The sequence below is a fragment of the Chenopodium album genome, chromosome 7 (assembly GCF_948465745.1).
Source record: "Chenopodium album chromosome 7, dcCheAlbu1.1, whole genome shotgun sequence".
In the NCBI taxonomy this organism is placed as follows: Eukaryota; Viridiplantae; Streptophyta; class Magnoliopsida; order Caryophyllales; family Amaranthaceae; genus Chenopodium; species Chenopodium album.
In genome coordinates this window covers 70,556,350-70,578,947 of record NC_137840.1, presented here as the reverse complement: position 1 = coordinate 70,578,947, position 22,598 = coordinate 70,556,350, and the positions used below count along the sequence as shown (strand labels likewise).

At 35.5% G+C, this 22,598-nt stretch overlaps 3 protein-coding genes, 1 long non-coding RNA gene and 1 other non-coding gene across 5 annotated transcripts; 3 read left to right on the top strand and 2 right to left on the bottom strand.

Annotated features, from left to right (window-relative positions):
- The first annotated feature begins 713 nt into the window (after window positions 1-713).
- On the top strand, window positions 714-5,169 carry LOC145639367 (uncharacterized). The gene is made up of 6 exons (XM_081690596.1): window positions 714-852; window positions 1,189-1,608; window positions 2,454-2,825; window positions 3,043-3,591; window positions 3,858-3,989; window positions 4,882-5,169. Exons 2-5 carry the CDS (start codon window positions 1,198-1,200, stop codon window positions 3,987-3,989), a joined length of 1,464 nt encoding a protein of 487 aa, XP_081546722.1. The 5' UTR covers window positions 714-852; window positions 1,189-1,197; the 3' UTR covers window positions 4,882-5,169.
- Window positions 5,170-6,569: 1,400 nt separating this feature from the next.
- TRNAE-CUC (transfer RNA glutamic acid (anticodon CUC)) lies at window positions 6,570-6,642 on the bottom strand. Its single transcript has one exon. It is a non-coding gene; the product is annotated as a tRNA-Glu (tRNA).
- A 1,786-nt stretch (window positions 6,643-8,428) lies between these two features.
- On the bottom strand, window positions 8,429-11,365 carry LOC145639366 (putative TPR repeat-containing protein At1g05150). The gene has a single exon (XM_081690594.1). The coding sequence runs from the start codon at window positions 10,988-10,990 to the stop codon at window positions 8,609-8,611; it is 2,382 nt and encodes a 793-aa protein (XP_081546720.1). The 5' UTR covers window positions 10,991-11,365; the 3' UTR covers window positions 8,429-8,608.
- A 2,275-nt stretch (window positions 11,366-13,640) lies between these two features.
- Window positions 13,641-17,032, top strand: LOC145638305 (pentatricopeptide repeat-containing protein At1g25360-like). The gene has a single exon (XM_081689271.1). It carries the CDS (start codon window positions 13,762-13,764, stop codon window positions 16,201-16,203), a length of 2,442 nt encoding a protein of 813 aa, XP_081545397.1. The 5' UTR covers window positions 13,641-13,761; the 3' UTR covers window positions 16,204-17,032.
- A 463-nt stretch (window positions 17,033-17,495) lies between these two features.
- LOC145638304 (uncharacterized) lies at window positions 17,496-22,326 on the top strand. Its single transcript, XR_014114645.1, has 3 exons — window positions 17,496-18,075; window positions 19,936-20,041; window positions 20,976-22,326. It is a non-coding gene; the product is annotated as an uncharacterized LOC145638304 (long non-coding RNA).
- The last annotated feature ends 272 nt before the right edge of the window (window positions 22,327-22,598 follow it).

Genomic DNA, 22,598 nt, shown 5'->3' with positions numbered 1-22,598 from the left:
CAAAAATAAAATAAAACAAAATTGTCTTTTTTTTATGTGCTCGATTCATTTTATCTGAACTTAACTTATTACACTTAATTTGGACCAACTAATCTTGTTTAACTGGGTTAAAAAAGTTATCAAACCATACTCAAAAATAAACTTTTGTAATTATTTACTTCATGTATCTAAGAATAATTGATTCTAATGCTATTAACGATGAGTATTCTACTAATAAAGGGCTAAACGAATAACTTGTTTAAAAATATATATATATATATATATATATATATATATATATATATATATATATATATATATATATATATATATATATATATATATATATAACTAAGCTTAACTTTGGTTTGTTTTTACTTTTACAGTATTAACCAAAAATTGAATGGAGTTTCTTTGTAGATCAAATTCTTCATTTTTCTCTTTTTTTTTTTTTTTTTTTTTTTTGTTCACACAATCGATTTGCCAAAAGATTTAATTTACTTTGTAAATCTCTATCTAGCTAATGATTAATGAACCACCAACACAATTAAAAAAAAAAAAAAAATCAATTTGTTCACAACGACATAGCGTTATTTTTTTTCTTCTTTTGTTCACTTAATAAAGCTGATAACTCGAGATATCATCCGAACCTAAAAGGTAAAGTAGTTTGGACTAATTCTCTATTAGGCTCAAATTGTTGGGCTAAATATTAAGCTTAAATTGTTGGGCTTCAAACTTCCCATATGATACATGCCCTACCCATCACTCTTTCTTCCTCTTTCTCCACTTCCCAAGCTCCTTTTACCCTAACAAAACCTTCTCCCTCTTTATCTCCATTTTCGCAAGCAGCAACAACAGAAGCAGCTTGAAAAGGTACAAACTCAAATTTCTAGTTCACTTTAATTTCACCTCTTTATATATTTACTTAATTTTTTGATTTAATTTAGCTAATTTCACCTTACTTAGGAAGAAACATAAGCTTAAAATCAAACATAGAGGATGAAATTTTTTAATTTTATTAATTTTTCAGCAAATTAAGCTCGATTAATCAATGGAAATATTAATTGGGTTATTCAAAGAAATTTAATTTCTGCAAAAATTTAGTCTTGCGATTTATATAATCGAAACTGAAGGACTATATAATTGATAAATATTACGAGTTCGTAATTTTTGAATAATATACTTATTTATTGAATTGTTTGTGGGTAGGGTATAAAGATGGGGAAGAAGAAGTTTTTTGATAAGAAAAAATCAGCAACCTTTCAGCTTCTTTCACGGGATTCTTCTGATCCTATATATGTTGAGGAGCCGGAAAATGACCGGGTTTTTGTTCGTGTCGATAATAATCGGGTTAAGATTAATGGGTTAGATGAGGAGAATGATGATGAGGATTACTCGGACGATCCGGAGTCGATTTATGCTGATGCCCCTGAGGATGGGGGTTATGAAGGGTTTAGGGGTTCAGGTACATTACCTGATCATGTAAGGAGGGAGATATTGGAGCTTGGATTCCCTGATGATGGTTATAATTATCTTAATCATTTGAGGGAGATTCGGAATACCGGTGGTGGCTCATCGTATTATGAAAATCCGAAGGCTGAACTTCATCAATTGCCTAATGATGTTAAGGTGATTCTTGCTATGTCTTTGTTAGATGATATTGTAGTCGTTTACTTTTGCAATATGGTTTGAAGTGTTACTTAAGGCCTGTTCTCATACGTTGAAATTCAGCTCCTAATTTTCTTCTCTTATAAAATATTCATTTTAGTTCAGGTGAGTTCAGTCAATGAGAACAGGCCCTTAGTTCATAATTAGTAAGTAAGTTTATTGTTTAACATGTGTTAAGAATTGTCATTTTTCTTAGAATAATAATGACCTATGTTTCTATTATGAAATTTGAGTACAATGTGATAATTACTTATGGAACTATGGAAGGATTGTACGAAGTATGTTTTAAGCAAGTTTATTATTTAACATGTTTTGAAAAATGGTCACATTTCTCAGAATAAAAATGACCTATGTTTGTTTTATGAAAGCTTAGAACTTTGTCATTTTAGAATTCCAACATGTTAACCTAGAAATTCTTAATTGTAAACAACTACTGCCTTGGTTCCTTTTTTATTGTGTTATTTGAAATCTTTATAGATTGCAAGATTTGCAACATACATGGAACTTAATACTCTCTTGATATATGTGTGGTCTTGCTTGTTTTATCTTAATGTATAGTTTCACAATATCAATATTTATAATTCTTTGTAATACACTAATACGTATTTGAAGATACTTATGTTTGAATGTGTACATTGGTTATTGTGCTAAAAGTGAAATAGGAGTCGGAGTATTGTTTTGGATATGAAGTAGTCATTTTTCTTGTTTTGTCATGGTCTTTTTAACTTATGTTTATTTTTTGGGACTTGCTGGTCAACACTTTGGGGATAAGTACTAATCTTAGCTAGTGATTACTATGATCTCAGGCATATGATGCTTCAAGAGTACGGATAAAGGAGGCAAGTGAAATTACAAGTCCTAAAACATTGTATAATGTCGCAGAGAAAACTGTTACTGTGAAAGTACAAAAAGCAGTAGATCCAGAAATTGCTAATTTACTTGAAGACAATGAATCAGAATTTGGTTCTGATATTGATGAATTGGAGGAGGATTTTGTTGTTCTTGCAAATCATTCAGAGGAAACAGGAGATGTGTATGAAGAGGAGAGTTTGTCTTCGATTAGTAATCTTCGCGCTGAAGTTCAAACTGGAGTAGCCAATAACTCCATGGTGGAGTTGGTTCGAAGTGTTAATGAAGATACTAGACCTCAGCGTTTGCTTGACCAACAGTTTGATATTGTAAGATCTTCTCTCTGAAGCTAGTGCTCTTTTGGTATCTACCTATTATTTCTGAGACACAATTCTGACTAATAGGGTGTTTAGTTCTCAAAATAATACTATGCTTCTGACAACAATACTTAATGGTTCTTTTAAAATTTATAGTGTACAAGGCTTGTTTATCTTGTACATCCTCTATAGCTTGCTAATAGTATTTTCCTTTGTGGTCTTTTGGCAGCTTGAACAACAAGAATATGGGTCAGATAGTGATGATGATTATAAAAATTATGTAGAAGACGAAGATATATCGCTTGCAGAAAAGCTCAATAGTGTTCTCAAAGATCGTGTGGATGATGATTTAGAATTTGATGGAAATTACACAGCTCCAGTTGAAATACTTCGCCGTTGTGCCGAATATGCCGAGAAATATGAGAATGAGGATGGAAATGATAAAGAAGTGGTAATTGTTGAAGAAAGTAGTGATGAGTCAGAAATTTGGGATTGTGAGACCATTGTCTCTACATACTCGAATCTTGACAATCACCCAGGGCGAATTGGAGCTCCTGGAAGAAATCGGAAGAAAATACTGGCTGAGACATTTTCCGGGGCGCTGAAAAGTGGTTCTGACAAGATTATTACTCTTGGAGGAAAGGCGAAACTTCCTGTTGATTACTTGCCTCATGGAAAGAAGGAACCTAAAGAGACAGCAAAAGTAGTTGCCAAACCAGAGGTGCCAAAAAGAAAACCACATGGTCAGGAGACCAAGGAGGAGAAAAAAGAAAGAAAGGTACTCATTTTGTAGAAAAATATATTCACTGTTAGACAGTTGTTAATTGTTTTGTACACACCCTTGTCGCGAGGTTTCCACATAGATGAAAATCCAATTTAGAATTTAGTGCATATGCTTATTAAGAATCCTGTCCTAATTAATTAAAGGTATTATGCCTTGTAGTCTGGTAAAGTTCAATCATGTTTTACTTTTATTCCCCTACCCTGAAAAAAAAGTACTAGATTTGTACTTAACAGGGCTAAACTGCAAATGTTTATGTGTAGGCTGCTGTTAAGGAGGAAAAGCGAGAGGCTAGACGTTTGAAGAAAGATTTGAAGGAACTGTACCGTGATGAAGCCAAACTTGCTCAGAAAGTTGCTGCTGTTACTGGCCCATCATCCATACATCTTATGTAGGTATGTTATTGGTTATCCTCTCACTTACTCCCAAGCACCTTTTTTTTAGCCACTTTTAAATGCTTTCTTTTCATAATCATCGTCCACCCCCTCCCCCTCCTTCACTCTCTCTCTCTCTCTCTCTCTCTCTCTCTCTCTCTCTTCCTAGAAGCATAAAACATGATTTTGCCTTTATGATGTAGAGAATTAGCATTTTGAAATTCCCCTTATAAGCTCCTCACATTAAAAATAAATAAGAAATGTTAAGGCAAGACAGAACTCTGGACAAAGGTTGTATTAGTTAGAAGAAACTTTAATTAGCGACTTTAATGCACTTGTCTTCCAAGAATGATTGGAAAATCAAGAGGGGTTTCCTTGGGATTTGATAGTGTAATGGAATAAATTTTAATTCACACCTACAGCCTACAGATTTATTGAGTAATAACTGCATATGGGTTTTAGCTGGGATAATACAAGCAATATATGGATCCACAATCTTGCTGTCAAGAATTTTGGACTTAATTTTTTTAGACTTGGCACAGAAATCTCTGGCTTGTTTTAAACAATCATGTTTCACATCACTAATTATGGCTATTAGAAAGGGTGTTTGCTTTTAAGGTCAATCATACTTGTGATAATTCCTTTTGATGACTAATTTTTGGCTTTATATTACACATCAATCCATCATGTCATTAGAATAAAATCCTATGACCGACTTATATGCTGAACTAATACTTGCTTAGTTGCTTATGCTTTTTCATACCACATGCTGCTTTCTCATTCAGTCATGCTATTTTATGAATTTATTTGTCTTTTTCAAATTTAATAGCATAGTTACAATATATCCCACTAATTGCCAAATGCTGGAAGCTTAAAACAATGTGGTTATCTAAAGCTGTAATATGTTCATCAGGTAACACGACATCCTTGTTCAAATATGTTTGAGGTATGCAGTTCCTTTGTTTCCTTGCCTCAAATGAACGTTTGGAAGAGTAATTCATACATTTTGGTGATACATGTTGGAGTGGAGAAGCTAAATTGTATCTGATTTGCTTCAGAGATTTTGTTAATCTAGGTCAAATACTTCAGACTTTAAGATATTGTTGTATGTGAATAGTTTATTGACACACTTAAATGACTTGATATATGTTTCATTATGGCTGACAAAAGGAATGAAATTTCTTGGAATTGGTTTGTTATAGTTTAAGCCTCCATTGAGATTTTAAGCTGAATCAGCCTGATTATATGATTATTTGCTTGCCGAAGACTGGTTGTCGCTGTAAGAAAAAGCTGATTTCTAGAATTTAGCACTCTGCTCTTTGATTATGCAGAACTAACAAAAATGACTGACCAATGCAACCCTGATCACTTGACCTAAATTGCATGATTCAGATCTAAACAAAGGGAATATTAGACCATATCCAAAATTGGCCAATCTTATCATCAATACTATCAAACATTCAAACTTCCTTGAATTTTTATTTCTATAAGGCTATAAGCTAACTGTCAATAATCTGAATCAACTTGACACTAAACCAACTACTTATACCACTTACGACGTACAGAGTATGTACTGACTAATAGCTACATTAATACAAAATCTGTAGAATCTGAAGAACAGTACATTAGAATTTGTAGGACTTGGTTACAACTTAGTCTAGGTTGCAAAGATTCATACGTGTACAGTTTTAGGATAGGTAAGGTTTAGATTATAGTGACCGACCAAGAAAATTGTTCATGGAGGCTTAATGGGGTAACTTAGAATGTGGAACAGGACCTGCATCTCCTCTGTCATAGTAAGGAACAGGATTCCAGTACCCGTAATCATCTTCATCTACGATACTCTCCTGCTGTGGTTGATGTCGATGTTGGATGCTCTCCTTAGTCTGTACTTCTCCTGAAGATGAAGCTGACGATATAATAGCTCCCTCATCAGAGTGCGAGTAGTCCATAGATGGTGGAGAGGCTAGCCTGAATAACATGTTTGGTGATTTTGGGGGAGGTGGGCGTGACTCAGCTGGCAGTGTAATGGTTATATGCAGGAAGATAAACAACACAATAACGCATGAAATCTGCATTGCTGACCTAAAAATGATGAAGTTTTTCTTTCGTTGTTAAGGTTGGGTGGTAGGTGATTTTCTTTCGCGTAGTTCTTAGGCGCCATTTGCATGGTAAGTGTTTAAGCTTTAAATATGAGGGGAGGTTGAAGGAGTTAGAGACAAAGAGGGAAGATTAAAAGAGGTGTTTGAATTAAATTGATCTTCTTATTGTCATACTTAGCGGATGAAATGTTCATGGTTCTTGCATGTAAGAGGAGATAAGGAAGAAAGAGAGTGAGTGATGGGAGTATTTTGTTTAGTTTGGTTGAAGGAAAAGCTGGCAACATTGTGTCCACGCGTAAAGATGTTGCTCCCTTCGTTTCATTATATACTACCCGTACGAATTTTCAAGCTTATATTGTTCGCTAATCTTTCTTATGGAATAATTCATATTGCTAGACATCTATTAAAAAATAAAAATAAGGAAGATGGACCAAAAAAAATTCAAAAAAGTTTCAACACAAAAATATGTATGGCTCAATAATAAAATGGACAAAAAAGTTTCCGTTGCCGGGACTTGAACCCGGGTCTCTCGGGTGAGAGCCGAGTATCCTGACCAACTAGACTACAACGGAATTATTAATATTAGTGTCCTACGAAACCATTATATTCTATTTTTATTTCATTGAGAAAAACAAAATCATGTTGCATATTTGATCATTATAACTTCCTCCAATTTTATTTTTTTAATTACAACGTTAAATTTATTATCATCGTATATCAAAAGGCACATACGTAGTAGAAAATTCATAAATACTCGTATATACATCGTACTTCGTATAAGTATTATTCTATAAAACTTAGCTAACTGCTTACCTTACCCTTGCTTGAAGATATAACTTGGTCACTTTATGTTCAATCACAATCAAAAACAACAATGGTCCAAAACAATGCAACAAATTAAAGAGTTATGCAACAATTACAGCCTATCCACATATACATCGTTGATAAAATATGCTTCATCATAATTAGTGACAGATGAAGAAACGGTCCACAAAGTGTCAATTATTTCGCTGGCATTGATTAATCAACGATTAGGACCATTCTAACTACCATAAATTGACTACTTTAATCATGTAATCAACTCGGATTTCATTCATACTAGTACTAGACTACTAGATAATTGGAAACATGCTAAAAATGATACAGCATGCCCCTCATCCCACGAGTAGTGCTTTTGTTTGGATTTAGTAACGTGATAACTAAATCCGAACAGAAACTGTAGAAAAATAGACAAAGGGCAACACGTAAATAGCACTCGAGTGCTTCATCAACTACTAATTATGATATTAAGTTGATAACGTCAATACGACTCAAAAGTAAACTAAATGTGATGAATTATTAGTAAGCCACCAACAGATATGATAAATTGATATCCTGTTAATGACGGTTTAAGTAATCATTGTCATCACATAATCTTCCAAATGGACATGATTTCCTACCTGCTAATGATATAATGAAAAGGGTGAATAAAAACAAGTTCAATTATTTAAGTATTAATAACAGATCTTCTAATCACCTCAATTAACTACAGGAAAAAGCAAGGAAAGCTTTAGTCCTTTGAAAAGGAATAAAGTGTAAAGTTTAGCACTTTTTTGAGAAAAAGATGTAAAATAAAAAAAGACCCAAACTCTGTTTACTTTAATTTAACAATTTATATGAGTTAATGACTAATGACTCAAGCTCTCTTCCTTATATTCCTATCTATTGGTAGACAAAGGAATCTTGCATTCTTACTAAGATATTTAGAATGTCTCCGTTCATTAAAGTCCGACTCGCTTTTTCATCCCGTAATGTTTCATAAATGATTCGAATTTTTGGGAATGATGAGAGTATATACACAAGGAAATAATGACTAATGGAGATGATAAATCCATCAATTAGTTTGGAATAAGAAAGAAAAATCAATTTCAAGGCAAATTTGGATATTCAGAACGTAAAATGAGTTTGCAAGTGTTGCGGCCGATTTTGCCTCAAAGATAAGGTCATCATATAGTCGATTTATACGCAGTTGCTGCAACAGAAAGCCTTGCTGCATTTAGTGATCTGAAAACCAGCAGCAGAGATTCTTGGAACAACAATGTTTTACATGTGCACATTTAAGTACTGGAGAGCAAGATGAGAAGACTGAGAACAGCTTGAGAAACACGAAAACAACGATTTAAACAACATAAGCTTTTACCAAGGGACTGTTTTGCATCATGAAATCAAGTGATGAGCAAATGACAGTCATGCTACCATCTCAACCACGTTTGCAGTTTGCACGAAGGCACACAAAGCGAAAATGAAAATTTTCCATCAACAATCAACGGAGCATGAACCAAGGCAGTAAACAGATTAAACAAGGATGCACATCCAAACTTGAACAGAAAGAATTAACATTTGAAGCAAGGGGGAAAATCACTGTACAAGGGCAACATTAATTTCTGCACACATCATCTAACCTAGATAATTCACACCAAACAGCTAGCCTTACAAGAAAAAAAATTAATACTAATACACAATTAACAAAATGCAACTAACTACAGAATTATTTCAGGGCTAGTTCTTCTTCGAACCAAAACATTTGAACTTATCTTTCGCTGCTTCTGCCTCCCTTTGGTACTCCTTGAATGAAAACTCCTCCTGCTTAACTGAAGAAGGCACTTTACATTCACTATAGCATTGATTACACAAGCTAAAGTGAGCTTTCACCTCCTTAAACCGGGAACCAATAATAGGGTAGCGACAAACTGCACAGATATAATGGCCATGTCGTACCCGATCACCACTCTCCAGTTTCATCAGAGTGGATAAGATACCAAAACCAAATTCAGGGTCATCAAACATTGCAATAAACTCTGTCATAGACACCATAGAAGCATCTGAATCGCCATGAATTTCTAAAATCTCACTAGACCCTTGTACAGGAAAGTAGATGGCTCTCAACGTCTTCATATATCTGGTAGCATCAGATTTTCTGAGCTGCCCATTACCCTCATTGACAGGCCGATACAGAAGAGCTTCGAATGCAACACGTTTCCGTTTTTCCAATGAACCACCACAAATGGGAGCGATTATTGCATAAAACATACCAATATCCACTCTAGACAGTCCAGAATCATCTAACACAGAAAGAATTCTCTCATTAATGGCTTTGATTGCTTCTTGAAATGTCTCAGGTTTCAAGAAACCAAGCAGCCTGCGGAGAATTCCCTCCAGGGCATTCTTGCGAATGGATTTCTCTGGAATACCGGTACCAGAGAATGACAAGGGCACATCACTATCACTAATTTCCCTCATCAAAAGATCTACATCACACCTATTCAATCTCGACAATCTCTGAAAAGCCCTGATCTCAAGGGCAATTGCCAACTCCTGTCTAGAGGTAGTCTTGCTACCGAGAGTCTTAAATTTCAAGGGTTCAACAATGGTGAAAGAATTCTCTCCATTGGAACCTCCATTAGCCTTCACCTTCTTCTTATGCAATTGCTTCATATGAGCAATTGCATCATGCACCTCAACCCTGTTTGTCATCTTCAAGGCTTCCTTCATTGCTTTCTTAGCCTCATCGGATTCACCAGCACCCAACAAGGAAACCGCCTTATTGAGCTGTGCCCGCCAATGGTTTGGCCACAATGTCAAAACCCTAGTATACATCTCAGAAGCTCTCTGATACCTCCCCATATCCATATAAAGCCCTCCCAAGTTATACAAGGCATCTACATGACCCGGGGTCAAGTCAATCGCCTTCTGAAACTCTACAATAGCTCTCTCATCATCCCCTAACGCGTGCAAGGCCGAAGCCAAATCACAATGTGCATCAGCATAATCAGGTTTCATAAATATAGCCTCTTCCAATGCTTTCACAGCTGCCCTATACTCCCCTACCCCAAATAAAGCACTACCCAAAAGCTTTAAAGCCCTATAATGAGTAGGATACAATATAGCAGCTTCTCTATAATGTTCACAAGCACTTAAAACCATACCTTCCGCCTCAAGGGTGATTCCCAAATTGACATGAATTTGAGGGAGCAAATAAGCCCATTGATTCCCACCAGTTTCAGCTGCCTCCAATGCCAATTGAAACTCTTCCTTCGCCTCCCCAAACTTCCCCAATGCATACGAACAATTCCCGGCTCGAAAATGTGGCCTAACATCAACTGGTTGCAGCTCACAAGCTCTCTTAAAACTCACTAAACCATCCTTAAACAACTGATGTTCATACAATACCCTGCCAATTGCCATGTGCCCATCAAATGCCTCCTCCCTCGACCTCGCCCCGTCTGCCTTAGCCCTTAACCCACCTAATTCCTTCACAAATGCTGCATAATCATGCCCTGATTCCACCCAATTCACCCTCTCCGAAACCTCGGAAGACGACGGCCCAAACTCCCTAGACCACCCAGCATCCGAATACATATCCGAATTATCATTCTTCATTTTCCCATCTTTCGCTTGTTTAGTTTTCAACCGCTTTACAAGTATCTCCAAGTCATCCACCAATTTCCACGTCTCATCAAAAACAATCCCATGATTCGGCGACGCCGCCCAAGCTGCAGTCCTCTGCTTCTTTTGAGGCTCCATTGCTCGATCATCCGCCACCGACGATGTCGAAGCTTCCGCAATCGAATCCTCGCCTTCTCCAGCAACCAAATCAAGATTCAATGCTTCAAAATCACGATCAACATCTCCAGCACCATCATCATAAGTTCTTAACAACCCATCAAAAGTTAAACCCTTATCTTCATCAATAAATTCTTTATAAGTCCGAAAAACTTCGTCGAGAATTGCATTAATTTGTTCGTCGGAAAACTTAACCCTAGGGTTTACAGCAACAACTAAAGCCGCCATTTCAGCTCTATTAAGCCCACCATCTTTATTCAAATCAAATTGCTGGAAAATCCGCTTAACTTTCTCCAATCTCGACCCTCTTGTCGCCATTGTCGAAAACTAGGGTTTGAGTGAGAGTTTAATTTTGATTTTTCTAGGGTTTCAAAAAAAAACCCCAAAAAAATTTTGATTCACAACTAAGGAATCATAAATAGGAGAGAGAAAAAGGGGTAAAATGGGGGGATAAATTTCTGGGTTTTGCTCATAAAAATGATGGGAAGATGATTTCAGCACTAGATCTGAAATGAAAGGTTTGAAATTTGAGGAGGAGAGAGAAAATTAAAGCTACCCTTTTTCTTTTTATTTTTCTTTTTGTTTTTTTGGGTATTTTTTCTTTCTTTTTCTCTCTCTTTTTGGGTGTGTCTTTTTCTTAGTCTGTGAATTTCTGGTGGAGAAATGATGATGGTGATGGAGATGGTGGTGGGGGAGTAAGAGTAACAATGGAGGAGAGAGAAAATGGTAAATTTGACAATTTACCCAGAAAAATAGAAAACAAATTAATTATTAAAAAAAAACTTTATTCATTTTTAATTTTTCAGTCAAAAAAAATTAATTTTTGGATTTTGGAAATTATCTGAATTTGTTAAGATACTACGTATTTAAATTTCTGAAATAAATAATAAATAAATATATTCAGCAGTGTTGTATTTTATTGGATTTTGGTGGGCTTAAAAATAAGTGATTAATAAATTGAGTTAATGTGAAATATAGACTTTTAATGATAATAATTAGTTGGTTGGTTGGGTTGTTAGTTTGTGGGTGGGTTGAAGAGTTCAAAAGTGGATTAATTAGTTCTAGCTGGCTAATAGTTTGGTGTCATGCACCAATTCATATTTATATTGATTGATTATTTTCCTTAGTATTATTATTTAAGATTGTAAAAGGGATGAGTAAGGCTTGTTCTCATTAACTGAACTCAGCTAAACTGAACTAAATTGAACTGAAATGAATATTTTATAAGAGAAGGAAATTAGGCGCTGAACTAAACTGAGCTGAGTTGAACTGAACTGAATATTTTATAAGAGAAGGAAATTAGGAGCTGAACTGAATTGAACTGAATTGAGCTGAGCTGAGCTGAACTAAACTGAATTTCAACGTAAGAGAATAGGCCGTAAGACACTTATAGTCTATTTGAAATAACAAACTTTGCATTGACAGATTTTTAGATGACATATGTCATCGAACTTGAGTTTATTGTTATAGGAAAGCTAATTGAGCTGCGGATTGGTTAACAAACCATGTAATAAATTCGGACCAAAAGTAAGTTAATGTTTATAAGGACAATCCTGAAAGACCTTCATGTCATTATATTGGAGGAATCAAGCGAGCGATTGACTTGGGCTCATGTTGTGATCAAGGGTAGGATTTAGTTGGTTGTGATGGACTGGGTGTCTTGGTTTTAGTTTTGCTTTTTTGTTTGTCTTTTTTCTTCTTTTGTGTTTTGCTCTTTGAGCTTATTTAGGTTACTGTATTTTTTTCCCAAAAAAAAAAAAAAGATAACTAGTGTTCATTGGCTTTGACCTTAAGACGACTCAAAGTTTTGCAGTGAAACAATAAGAGTTACCTTAGCATTGCCAAATTCGTTGATGAGTTCGTTGTTAGTTAATAACGGATTGACAATCAAGTGATTGTGGTTATAAATGGTGAAGGGACTAAAGAAATTATCCTAGTTGAGCTGATGTCAACGCCTCTTTCTCTTTCACCTTTCAAAAATTTGTTTGTCAAGTCCTAGTAGCAACTTACAAATTAGGGAACATATCATAAAATAAACATTTTATTAATTATTACTGTCCAAACTCTAAATAATAAAATAAAAAAAAAAAAAAAAATATTAGAAGTAGTTTCTTTCAAATTTTTAAGGGTTTTTTTTTTTTTTTTTTTTTTTTTTTTTTTTTTGGTAATGAGGAAACGAAAGCTATTACAAATGATATAGGAGAGCTAATTGTTACAAGAGTTAAACCAAAAAAAAAAAAACATGTAAATGGTAATACATCTTAATTTTTGTGAAATATGTTGTTGCATTTGCCTCCCATAAGCAGTGGAGGAAAGAGACTAACTTGAACTTATTAAGACGTTTCTCCACATCGATCATATAAAGCGATCTTCTATTGTCGTTTGACAAAGTTTATTCACATGGTCAGTATAGTTTGGTGTTTGATCCTAAAAAAGAACGCTTTTTTAATGCGCTCATCAAAGAGTGTAAAATTTTCACAATCATTATGCCATAGTTGGATTCAACAAATTTAGCACTTGTAAGTTTGAAGGTACTAAATGGTGATTGTTGATTATAATACCCAAATTTGAGCTTCCATTGAGCAAAAAGATCAATCGAAGTTTAATTTAAAGTGAAAACACATTCTTGTTGGAGATATTTTTTTTAAACAGAACCAACTTATATTACATATTCTCATTGGAGACATGTTTTTCATCGTATATATTCAACAAATTTATTGAACTGAAAAGTTAGTATGTTTTGACCATTAAAGTTATTAAGTACTCCGTAACTTATTAATCAAACACAAATGTATTATATGTATATATATTGATCAACTTTTTTGCTGTAAGTTTCTAAGTCGAAAAACTTAACTTTTATACAATTTCACACTAGAGTAAAATAACCCTAATAATAATTTTTTATTTTCCAATTTAATCCTCAAATAGAGATTGGTAACCATATTTTAACTTTCATATTTCCCTCCAAAAAATCTCAACTTTTCTCAATGGGTGCTATTCCTTTTTCCCTCTTCTTTCCATCTTCCAAAACCTCCATTGAAGAGAAGCAAGAAGAGAGAGAAAGACCATGATTTTTGACAAACCCAGAAATGAGAAATGCAGTTCAACACACTATCAATTTCACCCGCACCAATTTCCCGGATAAAATAGACGTCAAGGCATTAGCCAACCGCTACGCCGCCGCGCTCCAACGATGCTTCCCGCCAAGCCCCACCTCGCAGTCCCTTGCTCGGACCATCCATGCCCACATGATAACTTCTGGGTTCAACCCAAGAGGCCATATTATCGACCGCCTGATTGATATATACTGTAAATGCAAGAATCTAGGGTATGCACACCAAGTGTTTGATAAAATTCCCCAACCAGATATTGTAGCGAGAACCACTATAGTGTCTGCTTACTGCAATTTGGGGGAGATGAAGGAGGCAAGAAGGATTTTTGATGAAATCCCATTTCATATTCGTGATGTTGTGTGTTATAATGCTGTGATCACAGGGTATAATCATAACAGTGATGGTGTTTCTGCGATTCAATTGTTTGGGGATATGTTGAGGGATGGTGTTAGGCCTGATCATTTTACGTATAGTAGTGTTCTTAGTTCTTTAAGTTTGATTGCAGATGATGCAAGGCAGTGTTACCAGCTGCATTGTGCCGTGGTGAAGTCTGGAACGGGGTGCTCTACATCGGTGTTGAATGCACTTATATCGCTGTATGTGAAGTGTGCTTCTTCGCCTTTTGTTGCATCTAGTTCATTGTTGGGTGTGGCTCGGGAACTCTTTGATGAGATGCAAGGGAAGGATGAGCTGACATGGACAACAATGATTACTGGGTATGCAAGGAATGATGACCTTGATTCAGCACGAGAAGTTTTTGATTCAACCGGTGTTAAGGTTGTGGCTGTGTGGAATGCAATGATTTCGGGTTATGTGCACCATAGTTTGTATCCAGAGGCTTTGGACCTTTTTAGAAGGATGAATGCTGAAGAAATTCAGCACGATGAATATACATATACAAATGTTCTTGGTGCCTGTGCTGATTCTGGTATGTTTTGGCATGGAAAGGAGATACATGCTCGCATTTTGCGGAAGGAAGATAGAGTAAGACACAGAGTTGAAGTCCAATCTTCTATAAATAATGCATTGGTCACATTATACTCTAAATGTGGCAGAATTTGTGAAGCTCGGCATATTTTTGAAGAGATGCATGTAAGAGATATAGTTTCCTGGAATGCAGTATTGTCAGGCTATGTGACTGCTGGCCAGATTTTAGAAGTGAAAGAATTCTTCAACAAAATGCCAGAGAAGAACCTTTTGACCTGGGCTGTGATGATAGCAGCATATGCACAAAGTGGATTAGGAGAAGAAAGTATTAAGCTACTTAATAAGATGAGGATGGAAGGATTTCAGCCGTGTGATTATACATATGCTGGGGCATTGACGGCCTGTTCAAATCTTGGAGCACTAGATCAAGGGAGGCAGCTTCATGGTCAAGTAATTCGCTTTGGATATGAGTCGAGCCTTTCAGTGGCAAATGCTCTGATAACAATGTATGGAAGATGCGGTGTGGTTGAGGATGCTGACTTAATGTTTTCCACCATGCCTTCTATAGATTCTGTTTCTTGGAATGCCATGATTGCAGCTTTTGGGCAGCACGGAGATGGCGGTCAAGCATTGGAACTCTTTGAGCAGATGCTTAAAGCTAAGATACTACCTGATCGGATTACATATCTTACTATTATCACTGCATGTACTCACTCTGGGTTGGTCGATGAAGGGAGGCATTATTTTCATTCCATGCATAAATATCATATTTCTGCCGGAGAAGATCATTATGCGAGGATGATTGATTTGTTTTGTCGTTCAGGAAAATTCCAGGAAGCTGAGGAACTGATCAATAAAATGCCTTTTGAGCCAAAAGCACCTATCTGGGAAGCTCTGCTTGCTGGATGCCGGATTCATGGGAACTTAGACCTTGGTATAAAAGCTGCTGAAAAACTATTGGACTTAATTCCACAACATGATGGTACCTACATACTGTTATCAAATATGTATGCTGCAGCTGGCCAGTGGGTTGATGTGGCAAGGGTGAGGATGTTAATGAGAGAGCAAGGTGTGAAAAAAGAGCCTGCTTGTAGTTGGATAGATGTCGAAAATAAGGTTAATGTATTCTTGGTGGATGATACTTCACACCCAGACGTACAAGAAGTGTACGACTATCTTGAGCAATTGGGACCGAAATTAAGGGAACTGGGATATGTTCCTGATACTAAGTATGTGTTGCATGATATGGAGACAGAGCAGAAAGAGCACAGTTTGACTACTCACAGTGAAAAACTTGCAGTTGCTTATGGGCTCTTAAAGCTTCCTGTAGGAGCCACAGTTAGGGTATTTAAGAACCTCAGGATATGTGGGGACTGCCACAATGCAATCAAGTACATTTCGAAAATAGTACAGAGAGTAATAGTTGTGAGAGATGTCAAGAGATTTCATCATTTTAAAAATGGTAAATGCTCTTGTGGTGATTACTGGTAAAGTAGTTTTTGTGAGATTCAGCTATAGCCGCAAGAAGGAATGAATTTGAATTTGGAGCTCTACTTAATTGGGGTTTTCTTGAAAACGTTGAATTGTGATGTCGTCTACCTGGAAGCTCAGCAATATTAAGAAGAAACCCCCCATTGTGGTAACATGCAACAATTCTGTGTCGTGGCTCTGCTGCTCTGTTTTAACTTTTGCAGTGTTACTTGGATAATTTGATGTATATCAAAGCTTACAAACAGGGATCTTTTTCAATTTGATGGAGAAATACTCAAACTTACAAATTAGATACAATTAATGCAGCCTGGTCCTGGCCATACATAGGCTTTGTGAAGGCATGCTGCTTCTATTCACTGTAACAGCATAGTCTTGCATCACTTGTTAGTGTCTGCAAGCTCATGATTAGGTAGAGATGTTTCAACAAACCCCCCCTGAGCAGTATGATACTGATGTTGTTGGATTCTTTCCGAACATAACTTAATGGCCACTGCACTATACCAAAAAGCAGGTTACTTTTTTCTGTTGTCATACAAGATGAGCTGAATTTTATCAAGGCACTTTCAGGTTAAACTTCCCCTGAGATTAATTTTTTCCATTGTTGTTCTTTATTAAAGTGCATTTAATAATATCTTAGTACATTACATTGTCCACTTCAAGAAAAATTCTGGAGAAGGTTGCCACTGTATGTCTGATAGACACCCTTGTACATTTCTTTTTGGCAGTTAGGGATCATATTGAGCATTTTTTATGTCATTTGACAAATCAAGAGACTTTAGCAGCTGTATCAGTTTATTGATGTTCAGAATAACACAATTTGATAAGACATCGGAACTTCTGACATGTTCAAAATATTAATTTCTTTTCTCTTGGAGAAGTTTTTGGAAAACTCTAGTCCACTTTGTGTATTTTTAGAGGATTCCTGTTATTCAAGAGAAGCTAAAGAGGGTTTTGGTTTATCGTGACAATAACCTCGACAAGGACAAGCAGAAGGCATTTTGCACTCTAGGGTCTTCTCTTTGTAGTTATAGAGCTCATAGCGCCATTCTTGATTCAGATATCTCTTTACAAAAAAATTAATTCAGAAATTATTTGGATGGAGTGGACAATGAGGATGATGCTTAAAACCTTGCTTCTTATAATTTCTTTATGTTATTTTTTTATATCTATGTACAGGGTAAGAGACCCAATTATTCACATGTTAAAATTCAACCATACTATAAATACACTTATCATCTTTTCGACTTCTCTGTGCTGCGTGTAGGTTTTTCTGTAGGAATTCACAAGTCTCAAGGTCACCATCATGTCACGTTCTGACTAAACCAGCTCTTATCTGAATCTTCTTCCGAAATAGGGAGTTCCGTATATCTTTGGATATTCTAAATTAGTCTTTTTATCCAGATGTTTGGATTGTTGATCCTGAAAATCTTTCAGAATAAAAGTAGTGGCAATATCCTGTGTTGGCACCGTGCAAGATTTACTGATTTGGCTTTGTGGGCTTTCTGTTATTATATTCTTCTTGATACTTGGCAACTCAGTCCTGCCGATTATCTAACAGGGACTTAATTGATTCTATAGTCATGATGATAAATGAGGAATTGAAAGTTCTAGGAGAGGACTGGTATACATACTGCCATACTGTAGTGAGGTTCTTGGACGTAAAGTTATTACTCTTATTTGTGATTCCTTTGGACCGAGAATAGATGTTTTCTTTATTTGTTTCTCAGAAGGTGAATTCTGATGAATTTTTCAGCACTATTCATCTGTTGACACTTTGTAACTTGTATGCAGAATTTTGGTTTCTGATGGAAGAATTCTGGAAATTGCATAGCTGAGAAGTAAGGACATTATCTCAACATAATTAATCTCAAGGTGCATTCCTATCTTGCAAAAGTTTTTATTTTTATTTTTTCCTTTCTGTTTTTATAAGAAACTAAAACTGTTTGACTGAACTTAAAATCTTTCATAGTCTCATTGGACGATAGATAAACTATTAGTCTGAGAATCTGGTGCAATCTGAACTGGTAAATGTTTTTATTTAACAAATCAAACTGTTTGACAGAGCAAGAACTTCTGAATTAATCTCATTAGATCTTTTAAAGAATTCCATAGAGTGCCTGACTGTCAAAGTTTGAACATTCAGTAGAGGACTATCTTAGTAGATAAGTAGTCTTCAACTCTTCATGCTATGTGATCCACAGTCTATTAGAATTATGTACAGCTGTTGGAACATTCTAGATCATCAAAACTTATGTGGTAGAACTGTCCTTCAGAAATAATCCCACTGTACCATATTTTATTGCACACTTGATTTGGTTGTCTCTGCACTTTTCTTTTTCAGTCTCCATTAAGAAAAATGAAACGAGGGAATATTAATATAAATCAATAGACGACTAGACGAGTAGACAACATATTGTTTGAAGATGCTTGTGTAGAATATTAAGTAGCCTAAAATATACAGTATGTATTGCTCAGGGCAAACTTTAGAATCACATCTGCATAAAGGGTCTATCATTTTCTATTCCAAATCATATATTAGAAGAAACATGTGGGTAAACAACTTTGATTCCTGAACTAAATAAATTCTCTTAAAGCTATACACTACTGATATTTGATTGTAGTCTGATTTGCCACTCAGAAATTTTATTAAAAAAGTCCAACTTTACGCAATTCTAAGGATCATTGACCATATTTATTTGCATTTTTTTTAATTAAGCTATAATTTGCATTATCTTGCCCAATCATGTTTTTTTATTCTTTGCTCACTACTGGAATTCCCCTATATATAAGAGTTTTTTGTATAGCCCTTTGGCATCACATTCTCCTCCTAATTAGCTCTTGTAAATTAAAGACATTTAGCAAAAACTATGGCATGGGGGAAAATCCAAAAAGCTCTAAAATGGGTGGTGAAATCAAGAAAGAATCCTCTAAGTGAAGAGCAGTTGAGGAACACTTTCATGGCTCACGACAAGAATGGTGATGGCCACCTTGATAAGGAAGAGTTAAAGGAGGCATTTCGTGCGCTAGGAGCTCGTATACCTTGTTACAGGGCTGGTCGTGCTATATATTACTCAGATATAGATTTGGATGGAACTATCAATGAGGATGAGATTGACCACCTTGTTTCTTATGCTACCCATTATGGTTATAGTTTTAATTAGCTTTACTATTACACCCTATATATAGATTAATACGTACTAATATCAGCAAATTTTTCCTCTTTCACTACCATGATAAAAGATTAGATTGTGGCAAGCTGTATCGTTCCAGTGTAAGAGGTTGTAGTAAGGCTTTTATCTAGGCTCTGCAAAATCTTGTATTAGACAATCTCACAGTAACAGATTGTGAGACCCAGGTGACATTTGATGTAAATTTTAACCATTTGAGTGTTGCTTTTGATATGTGAATTTTTACCATTGAAACTTTTCAATGGTTTATTATTTTTTGTTTGGAAAGTGGTCATCGTTTCCTGTTGTTTCAAATTGTCTGTTTTTCAGATATCTGCAAATACTTAACAGGACCAGCAATCAGTATTAATCCTTCTCTAGACAGGAAGACTAGTTTGTACATAAAAAGACATAGATACAGTTATGCATGGGAAACACCGCAGTTCAAAGCTGTTTTTTTTTTTTTTTTCCCTAAAAAACTGTGTTTTTTCCCAGTATATTTGACATAAAAACGTTTCTGCTTAATTGATTTTCAGCATGTATTAAACAATTGACTTGTATGCAGAATTTTTGTTTCTGACGTGGAAAATCGTGTGATTCATGTGATCATATCACAAGAGGTCTAGAGATTACATTGCTGAGGAGACTATACCATGTAAATCAAATTGAAGGTGAATTTCTATCTTGTATTTAACATTTTTTTAAAACATTTTTTATTTATTTATATTTATATTTTTAACAGAGTACATACTTTGTATATATGTATCTGTTTGACAGAAGAAGTGACTAAGAAGTCTCTTAAGATGACTGATCAAACTAATCTATCAATACTGTTTGACAGAACAAGAAATCTGGAAAATTCTATTGTTATAATTCCTATAGAATTTCTTAGAGTGCCTAAAGATGACATACTAATATAAAGTTTGGAAATTTAATTGAGGAATATCTTAAAATATAAGTACTCGTCAATTATTCATGTTATGTGAAGGACAGCCTTCTAGATATGGCACAGCTGTTGGGAAATTCTGAGAGTATCAAAGAAATATGTGGTGTAGCTTATAGATTAACATAATATTCCCTCCGTACCATATTTCTTTGCTCATTAGCTTCGATCAGCCTTACGCCTTCACCAAGTTAATTGCACAGTTACATTCAAATTTGAAGTCGCCTTTTCTCCTTCCAATCTTTTACTTAACCATACTGTTTCTCTCACCGAACTTTTTCTTGGAATCTTCTATCTATCATCTATCCTTCCTCTGTGCCAAAGGCAAGTTTGTAAAACTACATGAGATAGAGGGAGTGTTAAAGTTTATTGATAGGATCGTTTGATGATGCATGTCGAATATGTACTCAAAAGCTTTGATACACGTCTGCTTTAAAGTATATCGTTTGCTTGTATAAACCATACAAGCGGATAAACAATATTGCTTACAGAAGGAAGTTCTGTATCTCAGACACGTAGTGATACCATTGATATTGATCGTATTCTGATCAATCACTACAAACTTTAATGGATTATGGACCATATATTTCATTTACATTATCTTCCACAATTGTGGTATATATTCTTTGCTAACGACTGGAAATTCCCTGATATATATATAGGAGCTTTCAGGTGGCCCTATGGCATCACATTCTCCTCATTGTTAGATCTTGTAAACTAACAAGACAGGGCCGGGGTGCATTGCTCGAAAACATGGCAAGTCAATGGGGGAAGTTACGAAACATTTTAAGATGTATGGCGAAATCAAAGAAGAGTCGTCTGAGTGAAGATCAGCTGAGGAGAATTTTCAAGGCTCATGACAAGAATGGTGATGGCTGCCTTGATAAGGAAGAGTTAAAGGAGGCATTTCGTGCACTTGGAGCTCGTGTTCCTGGTTACAGGGCTGATTGCGCTATTCATTATACAGATATAGATTTGGATGGAGTTATCAATGAGGATGAGATCGATCACCTTGTTTCGTATGCTATCCAATTTGGTTATACCCTTGATTAGCTTGACTTTCACACAATTGAGAGACATACCGAAATCAGCAAAGTATTTCCCTTCTACTACCATGAGAAGAGATTAAACTGTGGTAAGCTGTATTTTCCAAGAGATTGTAAGAAGGTTGCTACTTTCGTTCAGTCTTGTATTATCTCACATTAACATATTGTGTAACCAGTGAATGTCTATTTTTTTTTTTTTTTTTTGACAAAGGATACAAACAGATTACATATTAATAGAAAAGCTAATAAAGTTAACCGTCGCTTCTCTAACTATAAGATGAGCTCTTTGAACGCGCTGACGATCCACCTTATACACACTACAAAACTGAAAGGTTGAGCCAAGGTGCTGAATTTTGCGGATGACCCAAAGGTAACCAATGTTACCCTGACTATCCCCCCGTAGAAGGGAAACGAGTTTACATGAGCCAGTAAACACCGTGAGAGAATGAAACCCACTATCAAAAGCCCACTGTAACCCGTACAAGCATGACAGTGCCTCCACATGTAAAGCTGAAGAACAAACCCCGAAGTTACTTCCACCAATGATCCGATCATCCAACGGGTCATCATTATCCAAGCACCACCCCATCCCGGCTTGAATGTCTATTTAAGGGCTAAGATTTTACCGTATTTTTAGAGTTAACTTTAGACGAACCACAAGCATTAGTGTGAGACTATCTTTTCCAAGACTCGCACATTAGGTTCTTGGCTCCGGAGTGCCGAAATGTATTGTCATGTATATTGAATTGATATATACAATTTCATGGATGACTATTTGAAATTTCTACTCTAATACTACCTCCGTTATGGGTTATATACAACATTTAGACATTTTCCCTCTCTGCTTTATGTCAAATCGTTGTATATAATCTATAACAGAGGTAGTATATGGCCGGTTTGTTTGTTGGTCGGGAATCTAATCTATACCATTGTAAAAAGTTTGAAATATGCTTTAATATAAGATCCATTTATCATATTCGTGAATCTTATTCTTTTGGTAAACTTGATGGACCATTACTTATGATATATTTGGATAAGTACGAAGAAATTACAATAGTGATATGAATATCGTGTTACAAAGACAAATAAGTTGCGATTGGAATATGATTATAGTTTTTTACAATTATGAACATAAGAATCTATTTAAACGTTAAGTACCTGAAATAAAATAAATATACAGATTACAAAGTATAATCACATAAGAACACTACGATAATATAGCCCGGACAACACACGAGC

What these genes read in the sequence shown, in the direction of transcription:
- LOC145639367 (XM_081690596.1), top strand. Translation starts at nt 1,198, where the DNA reads ATGGGGAAGAAGAAGTTTTTTGATAAGAAAAAATCAGCAACCTTTCAG. An exon ending in TTGACCAACAGTTTGATATT is followed by an intron (nt 2,826 to 3,042) that starts GTAAGATCTTCT and finishes GTCTTTTGGCAG; the next exon opens with CTTGAACAACAAGAATATGG. An exon ending in AGGAGAAAAAAGAAAGAAAG is followed by an intron (nt 3,592 to 3,857) that starts GTACTCATTTTG and finishes GTTTATGTGTAG; the next exon opens with GCTGCTGTTAAGGAGGAAAA.
- LOC145639366 (XM_081690594.1), bottom strand. Translation starts at nt 10,990, where the DNA reads ATGGCGACAAGAGGGTCGAGATTGGAGAAAGTTAAGCGGATTTTCCAG.
- LOC145638305 (XM_081689271.1), top strand. Translation starts at nt 13,762, where the DNA reads ATGAGAAATGCAGTTCAACACACTATCAATTTCACCCGCACCAATTTC.